General features: G+C 44.7%; 1 protein-coding gene across 1 annotated transcript in view; it reads right to left on the bottom strand.

Annotated features, from left to right (window-relative positions):
- The window catches only part of UST (uronyl 2-sulfotransferase), a 461,975-nt gene that overhangs the window by 243,573 nt on the left and 192,052 nt on the right, over positions 1-26,350 (bottom strand). The window contains exon 2 of the mRNA XM_030198046.1: positions 760-803. Within this exon, the coding sequence (XP_030053906.1) occupies positions 760-803 (44 nt within the window). The remainder of the gene's footprint in view (positions 1-759; positions 804-26,350) is intronic.

Here is a 26,350-nt window from a genome sequence, read left to right as displayed (position 1 = left end):
GAGAAAGGAGTGTGACAGGCATAGAAAAACAAAAAAGACAACAAAACTTTTGTAATGGGGGCATCTATTGGTTGGATGTAGGGCCCATGGCTAAAGGACTGTCATAACACTGACTGAGCTGGATGAGCAGGAAAAGGATATGAAACAGGGGGAAAGAATCCACAAGTAATTCACATGAAGGATCATCATGCCAGATCCCAGCCCGGATTCTGACTGAACTGAAGCCCACAAGAGCAGCTGGAAACTACCAGCTCCCAAACTCTGACCCCCCACCCCCACCCCTCAAAATTCTGCTATACTTACCTAATGGTTAGTGCAGTGGCCTGAGAACCAGGGGAACCAGATTCATTTCCCACTGCAGCTCCTTGTGACTCTGAGCAAGTCACTTAACCCTCCATTGCCCCAGGTACAAAATAAGTACCTGCATAGAATATGTAAACCACTTTGATTGTAACCACAGAAAGGCAGAGTATCAGATTCCATCACCCTTAGCCTTTTCCTGCTAAGAATTTTACTTTACTTTCTACAGCACAATGTTCCACTTAATCTGGAGTGTTCATTAAAATGTAACAGCAGCCATTAAAAATCCAATGTAATTTCAGTGTACTTGAAAAACCAGAAGTGTTCTTTTCTTAAAATAGAGTTAAAATGCATATTGCTAAACCAGAAAAAAAGCAGCTACAAATGATCTGATCGTATACATCCTAAAGAGACTTACATTTTTTAATACTTGTGAGAAATACAGAAATTGTTTCTTACCTTAGGAGAAGGGGGGCCGTGGTCATCTAGAAAAGTGGAATTTCCTATAAAAAATATAAATATTATGATTTAGTTTTTACATCATGTACTTGAAATGCAAAGCTATCAGACTTTAATCAAGACAATGTTTTCTTAATATATCCAGGATCCTGTTTTCAAATGAGTTTCACTCTTGTTACCTGTTTGAAAACAGGGTCCTTAAACTCACAAGATTGGCGCTGTTAGCCCATAGCGTGAAAGTCAAACACATGTCATTCTGACACTTACACACAATGTAGTTTTTTAAGTACAATGTAAAGCCAGTACTTAAACAGCAGTATAAGCAATTAATTTTAAATTTAACCAAGATCATTATGATTTCCCAACTTTATTCTGACTGTACACATTTCAGAAGTGAGTCTCTTTCAACTGAAAGGAAGCTCTGGAATGAGGGGGCAAAGGATGAAGGTGAGAGGGATCAGATTCAGGAGTAACTTGAGGAAATACTTCGTCACAGAAAGGGTGATGGATGTGTGGAGAAGAGGACTGTATCTAAGAAAGTGTGAGACAAACTCAGAGTATCTCTAAGAGAGAAGAAAGGGTAATAGAGATTAATAGTTGGTATGGATGGGCAAACTGGATAGGCCGGATGGACTTTATCTACCATCACATTCTCTGTTTCTAAAGTTTTTGAAAGCTTCCATCGTTAGTCGTGCCCTCTCTCATTCAGGAAATAATTTTACAAACTTTTTGTGGTCTGTAGTTCCTTTATATGTACTAAATTTTCTCTGCTAAAATCACCCCTGTATACAAATACATGCTGTAACAAGTAGGCACATATTTGTATGTGACCTGGATGTAAGTGTATTTGGCAGAAGGGATTGGACAGAAGATGGGCAGAGCACACACAGTCAATAAATTGCACCGAAACATGGGTGTCCCAAAAAACAACAAGGCAAGCGATCTGCAAAATCCAATATGGGAAAGAAAGCCAGCAGATCAATATAACATCAGAAAGATTTTATTGAAGATACCGTATATAAACAAATTGCCCAACAGCGGTGTATCCATTTGCGGGTGTTAGGAATCAGTCAATTGTTTCAGGGATCTGCTGTATGAGCTGTTTTTTTCGTCTATTATGCACCACAATTGTTCCTTTCAGAAGGTTTCAAATTAGCCCCTGACGCAGCCCTTGGTGGGCGAAACACGGCCTGTGTCGGGCAATTTGTTTATATATGGTATCTTCAATAAAATCTTTCTGATGTTATATTGATCTGCTGGCTTTCACTAAGCACTATTCTATATAGGACACGTACCTTATACAGAATATCACTTACCCCCAGATTCTATATAGAATGCCTAGTGTTCCGCGCTGAAATCCAAGCGTATTCTGTAACATTTGTATCTTAATTGGCTTAACAAGCCAATCAACGTTGTTAACAGCATTTAACATGCAATAATGAGCACTAATTGGCAATAATTAGAATTTACACACACAACTCCCTAAGCGCATCCTATAACACACTGTATCTAAATTTTAATGCATGCAGGCAAAAAGGGGCATATTATGGGTGGGGAAATGGGCATTCCTAAATCTATATGCCGGGATTTATGCCACGTTTCAATGGTGTAAATGGAGGCGCATAGTTTTAGGCGTTAGGATATCAACTAAGCGTATTCTATATACTGCACCTAAATCTAGGCACTGCTTATGGAATACGCTTATGTGGAATCTGGTGCTTAGCAAGGATCCCGCACCAAAGCTTTGAGCATCACACTTACGCCTGCTGAAATGCCAGCACCCAAGCTAGGCGTAGTTAGGCAGTGTTCTATAATTCTGCATACGTTTCAGAACATCAGGCATTGTGCTTGATAGAATAGTGCGCATCTAGATGTGCGCGCAAATTTTAATGAGTGTCAATTAAACAAAGGAAAAAAGCACAACTGGGCCTTCAAGACTGAGACAACAGGAGTCCTTTATTAAGATCAGACCCGACACGGGTCGTGTTTCGGCGTAAACAAATCCTGGCTTAAGGGTCCAAGTTTAGTATCAAGACTTTGGCGGTTTTCACTGACCAACGGCGTTCTACAGGAGTTTCTCAAATTTCTTTGGTGGGGAGTTGTATTCCTATTTGAGAATCCGTATATACTGAGCCCCCTACCTGCATATCTTGATATGCTGGCTCCTCCCACATCCAAATGGCTTGCATTTAGACGTTTTTGACATGGACGTCTTTGGTTTCGAAAATCGCCAAAAGTCAAAGGCGTCCATGTCTAAGGACGTCCATCTCCAAGGACGTCCTTGATATTTTTGAAACGAAAGATAGACATCCATCTTTTTTTGAAAATATGGTTTCCCCCGCCCCCAGATTTGGACGTTTTACAGAGACCTCCAAATCCCAACTTGGACGTTTCTTTCGAAAATGCCCCTCCACGTACCGTTATATTCCAGATATTACATGGACTTGGTCCAGATTATATGAACCATTTAATAGAAATATCTTTATATAAAGCCTTCCATGGAGTCAGGGACCCTCTCATACTTCATCCACCAAATTTTAAAAACGTGGTATATAAATCAGTACTTTCTACTCATTTCACCTATATTGAAACCAAATGTAGGAACTCTCTCCCAAAATCCATTAGATTTCATCCTAACTACTTACAATTCTGAAAATTGCTAAAAACTTATTTCTTCACAGATTCATTCCAGAATCCATTACATTCGTTAATATAACAATAACCAGTTAATAATCTTGTCTTTCTGTATTGTGAATCTATCAATATGTACACTATTTGTAGTTTATTTGATAATCTGTTACTCTCAGCCACTTCATCACACCACTTCACTATTGTTGAAATTCATACTCTGTATTTTTAATCTAAACTGTAAACCACATTGAACTCAAGCTTCTTTTCGGGATAATGTGGGATATAAATGTCATTAAAAAAAATAATAAGCTCCCTGTTTGGCCCACCAAATTTGTCTTGTTTCTGGAGGCACCACAGCCAGTCAGGTTTTCAGGATATCCATCATGAATATTCATGAGAGAGATTTGCATGCACTGCCTCCACTGCACGCAAATCTGTCTCATGAATATTCATTGTGGGTATACTGACAATCTGACTGGCTGGGGTGCCTCCAGAAACAGGTTTGAGATCCACTTGCCTATAACAAAGGCATAGCACGGGCGAAGTGATTAGCCCCAAGCAAAATGCATGCAGCTGCATTTTGCGCAGCCTGCAGTGTTTTTAACATCAAATCTGCATGACTTATTAAGAAGCCATTACAATAATCAAAATAAGATATAATTACCGCCTAGAAGACAGTTCGCAAATTTTCAAAACTCAAAAGAGGTTTCAAACAAGCAATATTCTTAGGTGGTCTTTTACTAAGGCACGCTGGCGTTTTTAGTGCGCGCTAAAAATAGGTGTGGCCTAAATGCTAAAGACGCCCATAAGAATGCATTGGCATCTCCAGCGTTTAGCGCGTGCCTATTTTTAGCACGCGCTAAAAATGCCAGCGCGCCATGTGATAAACACAGGCCTGCCCTACCCTGAAGAGGCCGCTAGAGGGCGATCTTCTACCAGTAATAGGAAAATGGTCATCAGGGTAATGACCTGAATGGGCCAGCAGGGGGAGCACCAGCTGAGGCCTGTTAAGAGAAAGACACCCAGAGGGTGCTGGACTCTTCCAGAACTAGGAGGAGGGGCCCAGAAAGGGTGTGGTGGGCTAGTAGCAGCCCTATATAAACCGTATCTCCTGAGGAGCTAGGGAGAGAAGATGGGGGGGGGGGGGGGGGGGGGGACCTGCAACGACCGGAGCCTGAGGATTACAAGAGAGAGAAAGTGAAGGAAGAGACCTGCTGAAGGAGAGCTCCAGGAAGGGTTAAGAGAAGGTTCCCTCAAAACCTAAAAGGGACTTACCTGGCTGTGGACAGGATTTGGGACATTATGTATTGTGTGAAGTTAAAGTAACTAACAGCCGTGGGATGGAGGATAGGACGATAAAGTTGTGGAGAGTGAAGAGTGTCCTATCCAGGGGTGGAAGGTGTTGGACACTGAGACCCAGAGTCTCCCAAAGGAAATGGGCTCAGTGAGTGGATTTACAAAGTGAATAAATTGTTCCCCACAAGACTGAATCCAGGTTCTAACAATGAAGTGAATTTGCATATATTGACTGTCTGAATTTACATATTTCTGAAGGCTGGAGAAGCAGCGTTATAGTCCCAGGGAAAGTGCAGTGGGTCACTGTCCGTGAGCAAGAGGAGTGACCGGGGCACATTGGACATAACTGGAAGGAGTTCCAGGGGGAAGGAAGGCAGGTCTGAGCAGTCACCCTGAGTGAAGCAGGGGGGGGGGGCTGCAAGCCACTAGGAAGAGACCAGCTGGAGTCTTGCTCAAGAGCCAGGGGCCAGTGAAGCCGGGTGGAGAGCAAGAAGTGCATGCGTCTTTCAAGCTGTTCAGAAGCCGAGCAAGCGCAGGTGAACCGGGACAGGGGCCACTAGGGGGCCTTAGCACACACGAGAGCACTACTGGGGGTTTACAGCCTTAGTGAAAGACCCTTATAATTTGAAGAAAACAGTCTTCATTATATTTGCTTTATGTTCCTTTACTGAAAAACAAGAATCAATAATGATGCCCTGAGCAGGGCAGTGCCAATTATTCACTCTCCTCAAGGACTAAAAAGATTTTTCCCAGAAAATGTCCCTACATTGCAGATTCGAGTAAGCAATCCTCTCTGAGCACAGCCTTGGCTTCAATTTAAAAGGGTTGCATTTTAAAAACTGTTGAATATTTGTATTCTAGAAAGCAACCATTACTCAATGTCTGATATTTTCATACATCCATTCCGAAGTCACTTTCTCAATAGTTTTGCTTATGTTAATCTCTTTCTCTTGAGAAAACAATAAAATAATATTTTTAAAACACAGACTAAATAGATTTTTCCCATATACAACTTTTAGCTCACTGATGGCCCACTATTTATTGAAAAAGAATTTTTGGGAGCTATACCCGCCCAACCACTGCAATACAAATATTCAATGCTGGCATTAATTACTGAGGTGTGGCTTTTCTCTCTCTCTCTCTCTTTTTTTTTTAAATGTCATCCTGATTTTATTCAGCCTTCAGAACCACATCCATGTCATTATCTTTTTTGTCAGGTAGTTTGGTCAACCACTAAGTGCTGCCCACTTTCTCTGCGGCAGATCACGCCTCTCACTGAAAACCCCAGATAATAGGTAGTATGTGTCTCTGCTATATAGATCGCCAACAAATGCGAATGTTGCATCATCAAATGGGCTCCACTCTGAAGTAAGATGCCAACAATGTGAATGGCATGTTCAAAACAGTGGAAGAACTCGAGCCTTCAAACACAATGAAATCAATACTAACACCACATACTCACAAACACACCACAACCTAAAATTCAGCAGTAAAGCTGGTGACTGCTGCACAACTCTGAGGGTAAGAAAACAAATTTACTCTCATCAAGTTTTGCTGAGCACCTTCACGTAGGTGCCCTTTTGCTAAGCTGCGGTAAAAAGGGCCCTGCGCTAGCGGTGGTGGCCTTTTTTGCTGTACGCCAAGGCCCTTTTTACCACAGCAGGTAAAAAGGCCGAAAAAAAGGAATGACCATGCAGTAGAATTGCACTTACCGTGTGGCCATGCAGGGGGGGGGGGGGCGGAGCGCTTACCAGCACCCAATGAAGTGGCGGTAAGGGCTCCTACACTAACCAAGCAGTAACCCCGTGTCAGAAATGCCTCATGCTGGGGGTTGAACTACCGCTGATGCCCGCGTTGGGTTGGCGGTACTTCCAGATTGCCATGTGGTAATTCTCGATAGGCTTATCGCGGCTTTGTAAAAGGACTCCATAATGACCCTAGTATAACAGAAATGTAACTTAGTAACATAGGGGTCCTTCCACTTAGATTAGAGCACTGTTTTACGAGTCCAGGGCCTGAAAACCGTCTGGACTTATTTATGAACAGCCAGTAGAAAAAATTGAGAAGCCAGAGGTCTCCAACAGTTCAGTATCTCCAACATAGTAATTTATCAATTGAATGGAGTAGGAAGGAAGAAAGCCAGAAAGGCAGGCAGATGGAGGATTTTTTTTCTAACAAGTACAGCAAATTCACAACAGAATACTGATAGCTAATTTATCAAAGCAAACTTACAATAACAGAACATTTCAAAGAAAAATCAAGGTCAGACGGTGAAACAATATGAAAGATGCCAGAAAATGCTTAGTTGTTGAAAGGTTTGTCTGTGTCGATAGCCAAACCACCTCATGGAGAAGGAGTAGCATAATGATTAGTGCAGTGGCCTGAGAACCCAGGGAACCAGATTCGATTCCCACTACAGCTCCTGTATATAATATTGAAACTGCTTTGATTGTAACCACATTAAGACAGTATATCAAATCTCATTCCCTTTCCCCTTTACTGCTAAGAGAAACAAAATAAAGGGCAGAGGGAAGAGGATGAGATCCACAACAACAACAGACTGATTTCTAGCCTGTGAATCAAAACCTAGAGCTTCTTGATGGATTGTGTGTAGGAAATACATGGGAACATGGATTTTTTTTTTCAATACCTGATGACAAATAAAGACCTGCCTGGTTCATCCAGTCTATCCAACAAGGTGACCAAAGTTGTACCTGGCACTCTGCACAGGTTACATTACGATTAAACACTTGCATCATAAACAGGGCAGTCGGTAATGTGTCACCTTGCCAACTTCACATAGGGATCCTTTTACAAAGGCGCGCTAAAAAATGGCTTGCATTAGTGTAGGCGCGAGTTTTGGGCGTGCGTAGAATCATTTTTCAATGAACTTGTAAAAAAGGCCTCTTTTTTTCCCCGAAAGTGGACGTGTGGCAAAAATCAAAATTGCCGCGCATCCATTTTGGGTCTCAGACCTTACTGCCAGCCATAGACCTAGAGGTAAAGAATTTGGGTGGTAATGACCTGCACGCGTCAGATGTCCACTACGCGCTTCAGAAAATAAAACATATTTTTCAGACATGCGCCAAAAATGAAATTACCACAAGAGCCACACAGTAGACGGGCGGTAAGTCCATTTTGGCATGCGTTGGGCACGCATAGAGCCTTACGTGGCTTAGTAAAAGGGGCCCATATGATGCTACTATCTGGGTCTCTGCCAGGTACTTGTGACCTGGATTGGCCACTGGGCTAAATGGACCACTGATCTGACCCAGTTTGGCTATTCTTATGTTCTTAAAATTAATGTTAATTTTAAAAAAGTGAAAAGCAAAACATTTATTTTAAGAGGATATCATGCAAAAGACCACCAGATCAGTACTCTTCTCTGTAAGCTGAGCAGGAGTCCTCCAACTGCATTGCTGCCAGTAGGGGGCGATGCTTCAGTGTTGTGTTTTCAGTCACTAGGGAGAGGCAGGTTCCTGGAGTCCTGCAGAGCTTGCCTGTCCCTCACTACTGAAAATATGATAGTGAAACAGTATCACCCACTAGCAGGACTGTAGGTGGAGGACTCCCGCTCAGCTTAGAGGGAAACATGAGGGGGTGCCCACTATGACACCCTGTAATAACTGTGGTAATAAAATAGATTAGAAACAGAAAATATCCCTGTCTCACTTCAGTTATCCCATCAGGCAGAATGTCTGGAAGATTTTTCTTTGGATATCTCTTTACTTTATTTCCGTTTGTTATATTTTAAAACTTTCATCCTAGATTTAAAAAAAAACACAGAAGACATTTTGTTTTAAACATGCTCAGGATGGCTAAAAATGTTGCATTATTCTGCTATAATTTGTAATTTATGTGGCTAGAACTGGTGACTGTAACTAATCACTTTCATAAAACAACTATTACCACCCTGCCCATGTATTCTTCTGTTTCCTTGATCTTCTTATTCATATTTTTTTAATCCATGAATGCATGTGCCCTGATTGAATGTTTTATCACTTTACTGCAAAAAAAAAAAAAAAAAACACACACAAACAACTTCTCAAACTATAAGGACCTCCTCCCCCTCCCCCCCAATATTCAGTACTATTTAATCGGTTCCTGGCCGGCTAACCACTACTAATATTCAGAGGGAGATAACTGGTAATCTCCACTGAATATTCACGGTTAATGCGATATAGCTGGTTAGCACTCTGGGTTAAGTGGTTAAATAGGACCACATAAATAGCAGCCTATCTTCAACCGCTAGAAACTTAACCAGTTTGGGCTGAATATCAGCTTAACCAGTTAAGTTCCAGCAGCCAAAAATAAAACCGGATATTCAATGCCAAGTCACTGGACATGGCCCAGCATCGAATATCCAGGGTCAGCACCAACTGAGACGCTTATGCGGGCTGCCTCCCTCCGGCTGAATATTGGTTCCAAAGTACTTTGAAAATGATTTAGAATATTGTATTATCCCATGGCTCCTCGGGTTGGACATACTGCCAGAAGAAGTTAGATCCTCAGTACACTTGTGCACACACAAAGTATTTCAATGAGTCACCTCATTTTAGGCCGCAAAAAGCACATAGCTGGTAGTATTCTGGTCATTTATGCATCTAAGTGGCTATCAGTGGCAGCACTACCATTAGGCCACCTGAGGTAGGGGCCTCTCTTCAAAGGCAGCATCACCCCTCGCCCTTCCTTCCCCGACCCCTTCCTCGAACTTACCTTTTCTTGTTTTTTAAAAGGCAGCAGCGATAGCAGCAGCAGCGATTCCCATAGGCTGCCCTACTGTCAGTCCTGACCACTTCTCTCTACTGTGGCCCACCTCCCTAACCTAACTTCCTGTTTCCTCAGAGGTGGGCCGCAGTAGAGAGAATGGGCCAGGACTGGTGGCAGGGTAGCCTATGGGAATCGCTGCCGCCGTCTCCACCTTTTGAAAAACAAGAAAAGAAAAGGTCAATTCAGGGAAGGGGGTTGGGGAAGGAAGGAGGGAGATGTCAGATTGTGGCAGGGGGCAGCAGAGGAGGAGCCAGAGGGGCAGCTCATTCCTCACCTCAGGTGGCAGATTGCCTTGGGCCGCCCCTGGTGGCTATTTATGAAAAATGATCTCTTACGAACTACCAACTAGCAGAAAAATAAACTTGAAATAGGTGTTTTACAGCATTGCCCTCACAGTGGCCTCATTGTCTGCATTCTTTTTACTGAAAATGAAGATCTCTGGTCCTGTGTTTGCACAATACAAAATGTTTAAAACAAATAATGAAAACCATGCATTCTAAAAGTTGGTGCTATTATTCCAGTCAAATTGCTTCAGTCCTATAAGAGCCCTTAGTTCTTGAGATGGGAAGGGGTGAGAGAATCTTGCATGTTATTACAGGATAAAAGACTGCTGACATATGAGCAATATCTATAGAAAAAATGGGCTGGCATGCTGAAGGCTCCACATTACATACAGTGCTTAGTTTATTTATTTATTATTATTATTAGCATTTGTAAAGCGCTACCAGACGCACGCAGCGCTGAACACTTGACACAGAGAGACAGTCCCTGCTCAATAGAGCTTACAATCTAAAAATACAGACAGACAAGACAATTAAGGGCGAGGGAAGTACTGGGTGAGAAGGAACAAGGGGAGGGCAATTGAGAAGTGGCTAGGAGCCAAAAGCAGTGGTGAAAAGGTGGGTTTTCAGCATAGATTTGAAAACAGGTAGAGATGGAGATAGACGTACAGGCTCAGGAAGTCTATTCCAGGCACAAGGTGCCGCGAGGGAAAAGGAAGGAAGTCTGGAGTTAGCAGTGGAGGAGAAGGGGGACGACAAGAGAGATTTGTCCAGTGAGTGGAGTTCACGGGGAGAAATGTAGGGAGAGATGAGAGTGGATAGGTAATGGGGGGCTGCTATTTGCTAGGATTTATTTAACACCTTGTTGAAGAAATTCACCCAAGGTGGTGTACAGCAAGAACAGGCTGAACAAAGGCAATAGACAATTACAGCAGTAAAAATATTTAATAACAGTACACATTATGGCACAGTATGCTACTTACAATACATATTAAAACACAATCCCCCAGATTCTATATAGTATGACCAGAGTTGCGCACGCAAATCAGCTTGTATTCTGATTTGTGCAAATTAATTATCTTAACAAGCCTATCAACGCTGATAATTGTCACTTCACAGGCAATGATTGACACCAATCGGCATTAATTAGAATTTAAGCACAGAATTTGATAAGCGTATTCTGTAAAGCTCTGCATGTAAATTCTAAGACTCGGAACCAAAAAGGGAACATGGCCATGGGTGTGGAATGGGCGGGTCGTGGGCATTCCTATGTGCACTGATATAGAACACTGCTGCTACTACTACTACTACTTATCATTTCTATAGCGTTACTAGATGTACACAGTGCTGTACACTGGACATGAAGAGTCAGACCCTGCTCGACAGAGCTTACAATCCAATTAGGACAGACAAACAGGACAAATAAGAGAGAAGGGAATTACTAAGGTGGGAATGATAAAACATGGTGGGTACTGGACAAGTGAGTAAGGGTTAGAAGTTAAAAGTGACATCAAAAAGTTTGGTTTTTAGACTAAATTTGAAGACAGCCAGAGACGGAGCTTGACATACTGGCTCAGGAAGACTATTCCAGGCATATGGTGCAGCAAGATAAAAGTCACCAGCATTTACACCAAGTTTCACTTGGCGTAAATACGTGAGACTAAATTTATTCACGTGGATGGGCACAAGGTGTATTCTATAAACCGCACCTAACTTTAGGCATAGTTTATAGGCGTATTTTTTCGGTGCCAATTTTTACAGCTCCATATATAGAATCTAGACCAATGCACATTAAAACATCTCTATAAATAAAACTCACCCTCAACGTTCTATTGTCTGCTGATGTCACTGAAGCCAAGGTTCGTATGTTCGAAGCTGTGAAGCCACGAAAATCACAGTCTCTGGGCCCCGCCCTCGCGTCAAACGTTATGACATTGAGGGCGGAGCAGATTCTCACCTCCAACGATCTACTCAGGCCACAAACTCCGGATTTCCACACTGTAGCTCTGCTCCGCCCTCGCGTCAAAACGCGATGACGTCGAGGGCGGGGCACGAAAACCGCCACCCATACAGAGCTACAACGGAAACAGCAGCGGTGCACGCCACGAACCAGGTAAAACAGCGACGAGCCATGCAGCCATGAAACCCTTGCTAGCGCCCGTTTCATTGCGCTCAGAAACGGGCCATTGTTTACTAGTCTTAACAGATAACATAGGATGTAAGTGGTGGTGGAACATATAGGAAGAAATATAGCAACAAGAGTTACACAGATAAGAGTGAGTCACTTAAGGAAATTGTACATGAAGTCAGGAAGGGTGCAGGAAAATTATCTCATCTAGAGTAGAAGTGAATAAGTAAGTCCTGCTATAGTATGTGCAGCTGGTGTTACTCCATGTGTGTGTGACTAGCTAGCTAATTGCTTCTTCCAGTAAAGGCTTGGGAGATGAATTATGCTCTTAAGTCATGGAAACATTACTTGTGTTCCAGTGTCTAAATTGGTGCCTAAATTTAGCATAGATGCCATGGTGATTTTCAGCCAGGTTACTGACTTGGGACATTCTGTTGCTGACCTGGAACCTTTCTGAAGTTACCTCCTTCATTCTGTTGCGGCTGGAGTTCAGGAAACCCAGGGGAGGAAGAAAGGGAGGGGGAGTGGACTTATATGTTTAAGATCATATTAAAGCCACACAATTGCAAGACCTACAAGGCAAGGAAGAGGCACTGTAGGTCAATTTGAAAAGAGGGCATAGCAAATGTATTTACACTGGTGTGATATACAGCCTCCTTCGCAGACAGAAGCAGTGGCGTAGCCAGACGACCAATTTTGGGTGGGCCTGAGCCCAAAGTGGGTGGGCACAAAATTTTCTCTCTGTCCCTGCCCCCTTCCTCCCCGCACTCTCCACATCTCCCCCGGCACCTCCCAATTCAAAATATACTTTAGCTCATAAAGATCCCCAAGCTCTGTCAGGTGAAAACTTCCTCCGAAGACAGCCAGAAATCCCTTTTACCAAGCTTGGCAGGCAGCAGCAGCAACAATGCCTTGAGTCACCGATTCTGGCACCCCATGCATGCTTAGTTATCGGTGGCTCAAGGATGTTGCCGCCATCTGCCAAGCTTAGTAGAAGGGAGCAGTGGCGTACCAAGGGGGGGGCGGTCTGCCCCGGGTGCAAGTCAGCAGGGGGTGCTCTGCTCTCACTGCTCTATTTGGCCCGTCGACCCTGTCTCCCTTCTGGGTGGTTCCGCGCGGCGCGCCTTTCTTCTGCTCCACCCCCTGCCAAATTGCTGCCGCTATTGCCTCTCCATCTCCTCTGGCCGGAGTCGCCAACAGTCCCGCGCCTTCTTGCAGCAGCCTCTAGCCCTGTGTGTCACCACCGCCACTACCTGCTTCTCACCCAGCAGACTAGCAGCGGTAACGTAGCGGTAAGAAGAAGCAGGAAGATTGAAGGGTCTAAACTACCCGTGGCTGCCGATCCCGCCCCTCTGACGTCACTTCCAGTTCTGGAGCACAGTCGGCAGCCACGAGTAGGTAGGGCCCCGCGATCTTGGTTTATTATTTTTTTTCTGATGATAGTTTGAAGCGGGAGGAGCAGCAGCATCGGGGGGGGGGGGGGGGGGGGGCAAGTGGATCCAGTAAAAAGGATAGAGGGCAGACAAGGGAGAGGGCAGACTGTGACAGTGGATTAAAGAAAGGGCAGAGATAGAGAGGGCAGATGGTGGATGGAAGCTGGGGCAGAGAGAGGGAAGTGGGCAGACCCTGGATGGAAGGGAGAGAAAGGGCAAATGGTGGATGAAAGGGGCAGAGAGAGAAAGAGAGGTAGAGAGGGAACACCCTGAATGGAATGGACAGATGGTGGATAGACGGGGGGGGGGGGGGGGGACATATCCTGGATGGAAGGGAGAAAGAGGGAGAGCAGACCCTGGATGGATGGGAGAGAAAGGGCACATGATAGATGGAAGGGGCAGAGAAAGAAAGGGCACATTCTGGATGGAAGGGATAGGAAGGGCAGATGGAAGGGGCAGAAACAGAGAGAGGCAAGATCCTGGATGGAAGGGAGAGGGTGAGATGGCAGACCATGGATGGATGAGAGAGAGAAAGGGCAGATAGTGGATGGATTGGGCACAGAGAGAAAGGGCAGATCCTGGATGGAAGACAGAGAAATGGCAGAGGATGGAAGGGCAGAGACAAAGAGGGCAGATCCAGGATGGAAGCAAGAGAGAGGGCATACAATGGTTGGAAGGCGGGGAGAGAGGACAGACAGGGGCATACGGTGGATGGAATGGGCAGAGACAGAGAGAGCACACCCTGGATGGAAGGGAAAGAGGGCAGATGCTGGATGGAGGGGCAGAAAGAGAAAAGCCAGACACTGTATTGAAGGGGCAGGGCGAGAAAAAAGGCAGACACTGGATGGAAGGGGCAGATGGTGGATGGAATGGGCAGAGACAGAGAGAGCACACACTGGATGGAAGGGAAAGAGGTGGCAGACACTGGATGGAAGGGGCAGATGGTGGATGGAAGGGAGAGAGTGAAGAGAAGATGAGGAAAGCAGAAACCAGTGACAGCAAAGGTAGATAAAATATTTTTTATTTTTTCTGCTTTAGGTTAAAGTACTATTGTAGCTGTGTTAATACATGTTTATAAATAGAAAATGGAAATAAAGGTAATTTTTTATTGGACTAATTTTAATACATTTTGACAAACGTTCAGAGACCAAAACCCCCTTACTCAGGTCAGGACAGGATACTGTAATAGCAGTATACGGTATTCACCTGAGGAAGGAGGTTTTGGCCTCTGAATGCTAAATGTATTAGTCCAATAAAATGGTATTGTCTTGTTTTCCTTATTTGTTTTATTTCTATTTGCTAATTTGTAAAGTGGGAATTGGTATTTGCTAGTTTTTTCAAATTTACATCTGCTGTCTTTATATTTTGCACAGTACTAGGGGACATATATCACTATCACTGTTTTTGTGGTGTTGCATTGTATGCAGACTCTGCCTTCTTGGGGTTCAGTTTAATTTTTGCCTAAATATTTATATTGCTTATATTTAATTTAAAATTTGCTATACTGCTAATGCTCACTAGCAGGTCTTAGCGTTCACAATGATTAAAACCAGTTTGTGGTTACTTATTCTATAGTGGATTAGGGTGTATCTGTGTCTGTGAAAAAGACATGGTTTTCTGTTGGCATTGCAGTGGCGTAGCCAAGGGTGGGCCTAGGTGGGCCCAGGCCCACCCACTTTGGGCTCAGGCCCACCCAGTAGCAGCACGCTTATGATGTGGCTGGCAGAGATTCCCAAGTCCCACCAGCTGAAAACTTCCAACAACTGTCCCTCCTGCATACCTTGTAAATAGCAGATCTTCGTCTGCAGCAAGCAGTGACTGATACATACTGCTCACACCGCCCCCACAGCCTTCCTTCTGACGTACTCCCGCCTATGAGGAAACAGGAAGTTGCACCATTGGGAAGGCTGTGGGAACAACATAAGCAGTGTGCATTAATTGCAGCTCGCCGCTGGTGAAAATCTGCTATTTAAAAGATGTGAGAGAGGGGGGGGGGATGTTTGAGAGACCATATGGCATGTAGGAGAGACCAAATCACCTGTGGAATGGGGTGGGGTTCTTCTGCCCACCCATCTTGGGCCTAGGCCCACCCAAAATTGGGTGTCTGGCTACGCCCCTGTGGCATTGACTATGCAGGATCGACGATCTGTGCTATTCTTGCTGGTTTACTTTTACAATAGATGTTTGATGTTCTACTGCTCACTGCAATGTTTAAGATGCTGCCTTTTCCTAGGTACACTCTTGTGTGACTCATAGAAGTTACTGCTTAAGATATGGTAGAATTGCTTTGTAGGTCCTGGATGATATTTGTTGTATTTTGTATTCTCAGTATGTATAATACTGGATTTGGGGGGGGGGGGGGGTGTTAAAAAATGATCGGCCCCGGGTGTCAAATACCCCAGGTACGCCACTGGAAGGGAGTTTTAGCTGCTTTTAGAGGAGGTCCTCAGCTGATGTAGGTTGGGAATCCCCACCAGCTATAACAAGGGTCAGGACTAGTGTTAGACATGCTAGGGCCTAGACTCTCACCAAATACAGAACAAGGGATCACAAACTAGAAACAAAAATATGTAGACAAAAATTGAACTCGGACCCTCAGCATGTTACAGTGGAGAAATAAAATCAGAAATGTATTTCTTTTTTTCTACTGAACACAATAAAATGATATCCGCTATGCACATTTCTCAAGCTAACAAATTTCAGTTAATAAATTCAAAATAAAATGTCTTTCTACCTTTGTTGTCTGGTCATTTTATTTTTCCATTTTGTTGGTTCAAGTTTCTCTTTTCCACTTTCCTGTCTTTCTGTTAATTCTCCTTCAAGCAGCTGCTAATCATTTGTCTTTTCTCCACTCTCATTCCATTCCCTCACTACACTGATGTTTGTTTCATTTTAGCTCTTTCCTATCTTTTTTTTTCTTTCCTGCTCTCTGTCCACTCAAATTTCATCTTCTAATTCTTTTCCTTTTTACTTTTCAGATACCTATCTGATTTCCATCTCCTTCTTTCACCCACTAGCTCTCCTATTCCCCATCTCACTCCTTCTCCAGCCTTCCATCTTCAATCACTATCATCCTCTCTTTCATTTCCTTACCACCCCCCTTGGCCTTCCACATGGTTCCACCATCCCAGTGTCTGCCTCCTTCCAACCCTTCTAGCCCAGCATCTGCTCCCTCTTTCTCCTCTCTCCATCCTCTATCCCCTCCTAGCATCTTCCTGTCCTTTCTCTCTTTCCTCTTGCCCCTTCCCCCAGGGGCCAGCATTTCTCCCCCTCTTCCCTCCCACCCACATTCCAGCATTTCTCCCTCACTGTCTTCTACCCCTGGATCCTACATCTCTCTCCTTCTTCCCCCTCCTCCACCCTCATGTTCAACATTGTTCCCTCTTTTCCTCTTCTCTCTCACCCTTGCATCCCAAGTCTAACATCTGTTTCCCCCTTGTAGCATCTCTCCCACCACCATGTAACATTTCTCATTCAACCCTCTCTCCCCTGTGCAGTACCTTTTCTTCCCCTCCCTCCCAGGTCCAACATTTCTCTTTCTTTTGTCATTCACCCCTCCTTCCCTCCCCACCCTACCCTACATCCAGCAATTATCCCTCTCTCTCCCCCCCAATCCCAATAATGATCCCCTTTCTTCTACTCTCCCATGCATGTCTCCCTCTCCTACACCCCCCCCCTGCATCTCTCCCTCCCCTCCATAACAATTTCCCTCACTCCTACACCCCCTGTGTAGCATCTCTCTTCTTTCCCTCCCCTCCCATGCCCAAGCAGCCCAACAATTTTATCTTCTCTCCAACCCCTCTGCCCCCACGCAGCATCAGGAGCATCATGGCACCGCAGCACATTTCAAAGGGTTGCTGGCAGCATGTAAGAGAGAATTGCTGCGCTGCTGCTGGCTGACCCAGAAGCCTTCCCTCTGCTGCGTAACGTTCCTCCCAGGAAATTACATCATAGTTGGGGGAAGACATGGCAGAGGGAAGGATTTCAGGTCAGCCAGCAGCAGTGATTCTTAAACGCTGCCAGCAACCCTTTGAACAGGCGCAGCAGAAGAGAGAAGGCTAGCAGCAGCGATTTTCCATGGACACGATCTTCTAGCTTCAGTCCCTGCATTCTTTTCTTCGATCATCACCGGCAGCGCTGCCATTCACACAGGCAGCTCCGCTCCTCTCTGCCGTGTCCATCCAGCCCTAGGTAAACAGGAAGTGCATCAGAGAGGGCCAGATGGACGTGGCAGAGGGGAGCCGAGCTGCCTGTGTGAATGGCAGCGCTGCTGGCGACGATCGAAGAAAAGAACGCAGGGACCGAGGCAGCGCCGGCGGGGAGGACAAGAATTTCCGTTCGGGGCCGGAGAAAAGGCAGCGAGCGAGCAACGTGGGCAGGCGCGCCTGGAGGGAAAGTGGGTGGGCCTGGGGAAGTTCAAGTACCACTAATAGGTGATTATTTTAATGCAATTTTAACAAAATACACAAGCTGACTCCGTGGCTTCACTGAAGTGAAGGGTTCGTAATGGTCGTCAGTCTGTCACCATCTCTCTCGGCCCCGCCCTCACGTAAAAACGTGATGATGTCGAGGGCGGCGGACTATATCAGAGGCGCGAGGGCGGGGCCGAGAGAGATGGTGACAGAATGACGAACATTACGAACCCTTCACTTCAGTGAAGCCACGGAGTCAGCTTCACAACGTTGCAGGTGCGTTTTATTACACTACACAGCTCCCTAATTTTGAAGTTAAACATCGCAGGGTGGCTAGAAGGGGGGAGAAGAGGGGGGGCAATGACCCTGGAACTGGGAGGGAGGGAGGGAGAGAGGGGGGGCAATGACACTGGAACTGGGTGGGAGGGGGGGTGCGGGCGGACCCAGGAACTGGGAGGGAGAGGGGGGTGACCCTGAAACTGGGAGGGAGGGGGAGAGGGCCGACCCTGCAACTGGGAGGGAGGGAGGGAGGGGGGGAAACCCTGGAACTGGGAGGGAGAGAGGGAGGCAGAACACAGCAATTGGACAAGATCTAACAAACGATAATCAGGAAATAATTTTTAAGAAATCGCTAACCGAAGTTATAGAGAGCTAAAAACTCCAAATATCCTTATCCTTCCCCACCTCCCAAAGTCATCGGCATAACAAAAATAGGAAATTTATAATCTAGGAAATTCCTTAATTGCAGGGGATCATAAAAGATTTAGAGGCGTATTTTCAAAGCACTTAGACTTACAAAGTTACATGGAGGGGCATTTCCGATATGACATCTAAGTCCAATTTTGCATGTTTTGCATAAAACGTCCAAAATCTGAAGAGGAAAGAAGGTCATTTTCGAAAAAGAAAAATGTCTATCTGTATTTTGAAAATAATACATTTAACAAGATTTTGCGCTTTGGACGTTTTTTCATTTTGGCCCACGTTCAAGAAAAAAAAACCCTGAATAAGTGCAAAACGTATAGATTCATGCCACTGGGATTTAGGAGCCAGCATTTTTAGCAGACTGGTCCCCCAGACATCCCAGGAGAGCAATGGGGCACCCTAGAAGGCACTTCATGAAAGAACTCCCAGGTACACATCTCACTTTTGCTCCCTTATCTTGTCCCCTGAGACCTCCAAAACCCACCCAAAACACACTGTCCCCCACTGTACATCATTACAGCAGCCCTTATGGTTGAAGGGAGGGCACCTATATATTGAATTACCATAAATAAACTGACACAAACATGGAGAAAAAGATGTTCTAGAGGAAATAACATGGTACCTCAAAGTCAAGAAGGATGTGTCTCTCTTGAGGGGCCCTAGAGATTTCCAGAAAAACAACAATTCTAGATCCCAGTAATATCTCATTTCTAAACTTAAAAAATAACCTAAACATCCAGATTTTATCATGTTCAAGTGCACAACTTCCAATGTAGACTCTTCTAACAAAGCTGTAACATCCAAACTTCTTTGTAAATTCTGTGGAGCACTACCAGTAGATGGAATATGAAAACTTTATAAGGCTAATGTCTTGCAATGCTCTCCCCAGCTGAACATGTTGTCCAGGCACTCTGGTTCAGCCCCACTGCTGGAGAATCGACCTGCCCAGGAGCAATAGATCCAATCTGAAATCCAAGCACGCTGATACTGAAACTTGCTTTGAGGGAGGTGCTTGAATGCCTGGACTTAGCAAAGAAAATCCTCCGCTGCTGGAGGGGATGCTCTCTCCCAGCCCAGTGTCTTCGGGTTTTGTCCTATCAGTGTGGGGCAGGAATCAAAGCAAAAGCACTCAAAAAGCCCTTCCACTTGCACATCTCAAGTATGTGTAGAGCTCACCAGCACACTGCTCCCACTTCAGCGGCCATCTTCGTTCTGCTAATAGGTGATTTTAACATGCCAGATGATGATTGGGGTATCCCTATTCCAGGGTCTTTTAGAAGCAGGGAGATCCTGGATTCTCTACAAAGGGAACTATTCCAGCAGTTGGTAATAGAACCCATGAGGGATGAGGCCATACTGGACTTAGTGCTTACCTATGGGGACAGTGTTTCTGATGTTATAGTAGGTGATCATCTGGCATCCAGTGATCACCAGATGGTGTAGCTTAATATTAAGATAGTTGTGGAGAGGGTTAATTCAAAAGTAAAGGTTCTAGATGTTTAAAAAATTAGCTTTTTCAGATGGGGGATTACCTCAAGGAATTGTTGTCTGGATGGGAACATCTGGAAGAATTTGGAAAGCAGTGGCCAAAACTGAAAGGAGCTATTGTAAGGGCAACAAACCTTTTTGTAAGGAAAATAAATGAACGCAAGAGGAAAAGGAGGCCACTTTGCTTCTCAAAAGTAGTAATTGAAAGGTAAGGAAAAAGAGGTTATTCTTTCTAAATAACAAGAGATCACAGAAAGAGGAAGATAGGCAACAATATCTGGAAAAGCTAAGGGAAGATGGTAGTCAGGAAAGCAAAGACACAAATGGAAGAAAAAATAGCCAATATGGTAAAACGAGGGAACAAGACATTTTTTTTTAGATATGTTAGTGATAGGGGGAAGTGTAAAATTGGCATTGTGAGACACAAAGATGAAGGAGAGGAATATGTAGAAGCTGATAAGACAAACACAAATAGGAAGGGAGGAGTGGTAGTCCCTGAATGATTTTCAGAGGTCCGTGATCGCGAGGAGCTGGCTAAACTAAAGATGGACAAAGAAATGGGGCCGGACAGCATACATCTGAAGGTATTGAAGGAACGTAGGGACGTTCTAGCGACTCCGCTGGCTGACCTTTTCAATGCTTCTCTAGAGTCAGGAGTGGTCCCAGAGGACTAGAGAACAGCAGATGTAGTCCCTCTCCACAAATGTGGAAGAGGTTAGGAACTACAGGCCAGTAAGTCTGACTTCTGTGGTAAGTAAATTAATAGAAACATTTTTAAAACAGAGACTAGTAAAATTTTTGGAATCCAATAGATTAAAGGACCTTAGGCAACATGGCTTCACTAGAGGCAGGTCTTGTCAGACAAATCTGATTAATTTATTTTACTGAGTGACCAGACAGTTGGATCAAGGGAGAGTGCTAGATGTGGTGCATTTAGATTTTAGCAATGCCTTTGACACTTTTCCCATATAGATAACTGATAAATGAACCGAGTGCCCTCAGTATGGGCCCTAAAGTGACTGACTGGGTTAGGAACTGGTTGAGTGGAATGCAACAGAGGGTAGTGGTAAATGGAGCTCATTCTGAGGAAATGGATATTACCAGTGGTGTGCCACAAGGTCTGGTTCTTGGGCCGGTTCTTTTTAACATTTTTGTAAGCTATATTGCTGAAGAACTGTCCAGTAAGGTTTGCCTCATTGTAGATGATACAAAACTCTGCAATAGGGTAGACACCCCTGGTAGTGTGGACACCATGAGGAAAGACTTAGCAATGATAGAGCAATGGTCTGGAATTTTGCAGCTTAGATTTAATGCTAAAAAATGCAGGATCATGCGTTTGGGCTGCAAAAATCTGAGGGAACAGTACAGTTTAGGGGGTGGAGAACATTTGTGCAAGAAGGAGGAATGGGACGGGTGTGATCATATGTGATGATCTTAAGGTGGCCAAACAGGTAGAAAAGGTGACAGCAAAAGCTAGAAGGATTCTTGGGTGCATAGTAAAAAGGAGGTGATTGATACCCCTGTATGCACCTTCAAAAAGATGATGGAGTTGGTCCAGAGGGCGGCTACTAAAGTGGTCAGTGGTATTCATTATAAAGCATATAGGGACACACTTAAAGATCTCACTCTCCTGCTTATAATCAAAATAGAAAAACGCCTATATTGTGACCCAAATCGGGAGATAGACGTTTATCTCACAAAAACGAATAAAGCGGTATAATCAAAAGCCGAATTTGGACGTTTTCAACTGCACTCCGTCGCGGATGCGGACAAAGTTGATGGGGGCGTGTCAAAGGCGTGGTGAAGGCGGAACTGGGGCGTGGTTATCGGGCGATCAGAGATGGGCGCCTTTCGCCGATAATGGAAAAAAAATATGCGTTTTTAGCGAGAATTTAGGGCACTTTTCCTGGACCCTGTTTTTCCACGAATAAGGCCCCAAAAAGTGCCCTAAATGACCAGATGACCACTGGAGGGAATCGGGGATGACCTCCCCTGACTCCCCCAGTGGTCACAAACCCCCTCCCACCACAAAATATGCCGTTTCACAACTTTTTATTTTCACCCTCAAATGTCATACCCACCTCCCTGCAGGTCACTGGAGCAGTTATTAGGGGGTGCAGTGGACTTCAGGCAGGTGGACCCAGGCCCATCCCCCCCCCCACCTGTTACACTTGTGCTGGTAAATGGGAGCCCTCCAAACCGCCCCCCAAACCCACTGTACCCACATGTAGGTGCCCCCCTTCACCCCTTAGGGCTATAGTAATGGTGTAGACTTGTGGGCAGTGGGTTTTGAGGGGGATTTGGGGGGCTCAACACCCAAGGGAAGGGTGCTATGCACCTGGGAGCTGTTTTACCTTGGGTTTTGTTTTGTAAAAGTGCCCCCTAGGGTGCCCGGTTGGTGTCCTGGCATGTGAGGGGGACCAGTGCACTACGAATCCTGGCCCCTCCCACGAATAAATGTCTTGGAGTTATTCGTTTTTGAGCTGGGCGCTTTCGGTTTCCATTATCACTGAAAAACAAAAACGCCCAGCTCAAAAAAAGATAAACGTCCATGTTTTTCGAAAATACGCTTCGGTCTGCCCCTTCACGGACCCGTTCTCGGAGATAAACGCCCATGGAGATAGACGTTTCCGTTCGATTATGCCCCTTCACGTATACTTTGGATGAAAAACGGAAGAGGGGGATATGATAGACACATTTAAATACCTACGCTGCATAACAGGTGAGTCTCTTTCAATTGATAGGAAGCTCTGGAATGAGGGGGGATAGGATGAAGGTGAAAGAGGACAGACTCATAAGTAACCTGAGGAAATACTTCTTCATGGAAAGGGTGGTGAATTCATGGAACGGCCTCCTGGCAGAAGTGGTGGAGATGAAAACAGTATCTGAATTCAACAGAGCTAGGGACAAGTACATAGGATCTCTAAGGAAGTGACAGGGAGAGCAGATGGCATGGATGGGCAGACTGAATAGGTCATAGGGTCCTTGTCTGCCTACATTTTTCTCTGTTTCTAACATAGAGGCTGTCATTGTCCCCAGATAGGGCAGTCTATCAAGTATATAAAAAAGTATAAACTATATAAGCTGAATAAGATATTATGGCCTGAATATCTTCAAGCCAGGGCTGAAAAAGTAACTGTCATCAAAACTTATCCTTCCAGGTGAAGTACTTAAATACACTCAAAGCCATGCGAAGGCTACCCTTAGGCCTCTGTTAAAAGTACATGTCCTCCTTTTGAGCTCCTTCAGATTTTTTTATTTTTAGGTGAATGTCTTTTCTTTCTCATGGGGAAGGAAGCTGGTATGTACCCACAATAAACACACCTATGCACAAAATGAGAGAAATCACCTCCTGCCTTTTTGTCAGTCTGAACATATGGGGAAATAGAGGCACCTGTCTTGCTATCTCTCTGGGTCTCACTGAAACTCTCTGCTCACTTGCTGGGTTCTCTGTACAGTTACGGTTACAGTTGGCTCATTTATAGCCCACTAATACCAATAAAATTGTTTATAGCAAGTTACACCAAAGATACTAGATTACAAAAGACAGAATCTAGGATGTAACAATGATTAGACAAAATTATCCTGATCTAAAATAACAATATACATCTCATCTTAGTTACTTCCCTAACAAGTATTTATGAAACAACCATGTCTTTAAATCTTTCTTAGAACTACTACTACTAGTACTACTATTTAGCATTTATATAGCGCTACAAAGCGTACGCAGCGCGGCACAAACATATAAGAAAGACAGTCCCTGCTTAAAGAGCTAACATAACTGGGTAAGCAGCTTAAAATAGATGAGAAAACAGGCCAAAAAATAGCAGATTGATAAGCAAACAAACATGTAAACAACTTCTTTGAGGTGATTCCCCGAGGACTAGGAAAGGAAAAAAAATAATGATTTGCAAATATTATATCGAAATCATGAATCCGAATAACATACTAAAGAAAGCATATCACAAGGAAACAGGCCATAAACGATCTTATATAATAAGCCCCCCCCCCCCCCCCCACCGATTTAAAGAGCACTCTAGCTTTTACTGGCAGCCACTGTAGTTTAATGATAAATGGAGAAATATGTTCAGTGTTCTGAAGAGAAAAAATTAAACAAACTGCCACATTTTGAATAGTTTGGTTTTTTTTCTATTAATTCAATTCGATTGACCTAGGTACACAATATTACAGTAATGCAATCTGCATGTACTCTGGCTCACAGTAGGGCTATTGCAGTGAAATCTCTCCACCCAAGTGCTGTTCCCCTGTTCAGAGAAAGAATGTGGACAAGTTAGGTGGAAAGAAGCTATCATTAATCTACATAATTCACTTTTGTCTAAAAGCAATATTTCCAAGATAGAAAGAAACTGAGAGGAAGAATGCAGTGGCATCACACTAAGACAGAATGCATGAGTCACATTACTGAAGAAATGGTGACAACATTTCCATGTTCTCAGAAAGGCTGGTGCTTAGTTTGCAGATCTGGCTTCTGCATCTCTGTGGCTGATAAATGTATTACACGTTCATACAGATTCAGATAAGCGTAAGAAGTCTGTTCAAGGATGTACATCGCTTTCGATCTGTGGAAAGGGTTCTCTTAGACCAGCATAAAATACATTTTCACTAAATCAATATCTAGGGCTGACGAGTTATTCACCAAGAGCACTTCAGTGAGTGCAAAATGCAGTAGGACTACATGATTTGACCACATCACACATTGTCTATATTCAATACACTATCAAATGTGCTGCTATTTCTTTCAACACAGTTATAAAGGGATGTTTGTTGGACTGTGTGTGTGTTACAGTGTTTGTACCCTGGTGTTTCATTGCATCAGTGTTGGTATTTCAGTATTTGAAAACTTCCCACCCTCCATACTGATAAAAGTACTTCCTGTCTGTGTGGTTGCAATTTTGCTTTGACTGCAGTTGCTCTTTCCTCTCCCCCCCCCCCCCCAACCGGAAACTGCTAGCCTAGGCAGATGCCTAGTCTTGCATAATGGTTAGGCCTGCTGTGAAGAGTGTGGAGAATTAATTCAAAATGTTAAGTCTGGGAGCAGGAGGGAAGGAATACCTGTACAGAGATGAAGGAGGCTTGTTAGGCTTCAGAAGATGGAGTTTGTGTTTGGCGGTGCTCACTGGTGTGGAGAAGTAGCCCACTGACCTCATCATCACTGCATGGCTGCAGGCATGTGCCCGAAGGGGCGTGCCCAAAGGGGAGCTTCCCTAGGAGCTCCAGCAGAGCCAAGCAGATCAAAGTAGGTTGTGGAAAGTTCTACTGAGACCCCCCCTGTATTATGGACTCTCTATATAGGGAAATGTAAGGGGAAAAGTAAGAGTGGCCTAACCAATGCCCATCCACAGGTGGTCCTATGGACAGACATATTACAGCATTGAAGAATGAAGCTCCAGAAATCTCATCACACCACGTTGGTGCCTCCTTCAGTAATGGGGGTTGGCCCACCCTACCCCTACCCATGCCTTTCTTGGTTTCTCCAAGGGGGTAGTTTTCCCTAGCTGGTTCCTTTTCTTGGAGATGTGTGGGCACTCTAGTATTTTACAGTCTCCAGTCTCTCAGTAGGCAACTTTTGTTTCCATTCCAAAGACTACAGTATATCCATCTTGGAAGAAATGGCTGTAATTGAAGAGGAACCACTTCAAGAAATATTTTAGATGTTTAGAAGGTGGTAATAAGAACAAAAGAGATGTTGAAAGTCAGTGTCTCAACAACATGACTCTTCCCAACAAATTGTGAATAAATTAGTGGACCCAGCCTTAGACCCACACATTGATGACCTTTTTTGGATCTTGCCAGGTATTTGTGACCTGGATTGGCCACTGTTGGAAACAGGATGCTGGGCTTGATGGACATTTGGTCTTTCCCAGTATGGCAATACTTATGTACTTATGACCCATATGGAGCCCCTTGAACCTCAAGTATCAACCCTGTAGGCTGCAAGGGCCTCTGGGATAAAGGACATAGACAGTTGGAATCCTTGGATAATTAATCCAGCTCAGGGGCGTAGCTATGGGTGGGCCTGGATGGGTCTAGGTCCACCCAGTTTAGCCTCAGGCCCACCCACCCAGAAGCAGAGTCCGTGTCTACCCTCTCCCACCCCTGCCGCAGCCCGCAGCGCTTCATTTAATGCTGTTGGCGCTGCTGTTGCACCTCGCAGTCTCCCACCCCCGCGGCGGCGCTTACACTTCGCTATGGCGCTGCCTGACAGCAACTCTACAGATGCGGCACCTACGGACGTCCTGCTCCGGGGCCTTCCGCGTCCCGCCTCTGTAAACAGGAAGTTACATCAGCGCGGCAGAGGGAAGGCCCCGGAGCAGAACGTCTGTCGGTGCCGCATCTGTAGAGTTGCTGTCAGGCAGCGCCATAGCGAAGTGTAAGCGCCGCCGCGGGGGTGGGAGACTGTGAGGTGCAACAGCAGCGTGGACAGCATGA

The sequence above is a fragment of the Microcaecilia unicolor genome, chromosome 3 (genome assembly GCF_901765095.1).
Source record: "Microcaecilia unicolor chromosome 3, aMicUni1.1, whole genome shotgun sequence".
Taxonomy (NCBI): Eukaryota; Metazoa; Chordata; class Amphibia; order Gymnophiona; family Siphonopidae; genus Microcaecilia; species Microcaecilia unicolor.
Note: the sequence above shows the minus strand (reverse complement) of the source record. Positions and strands in the feature narration are given on the sequence as shown.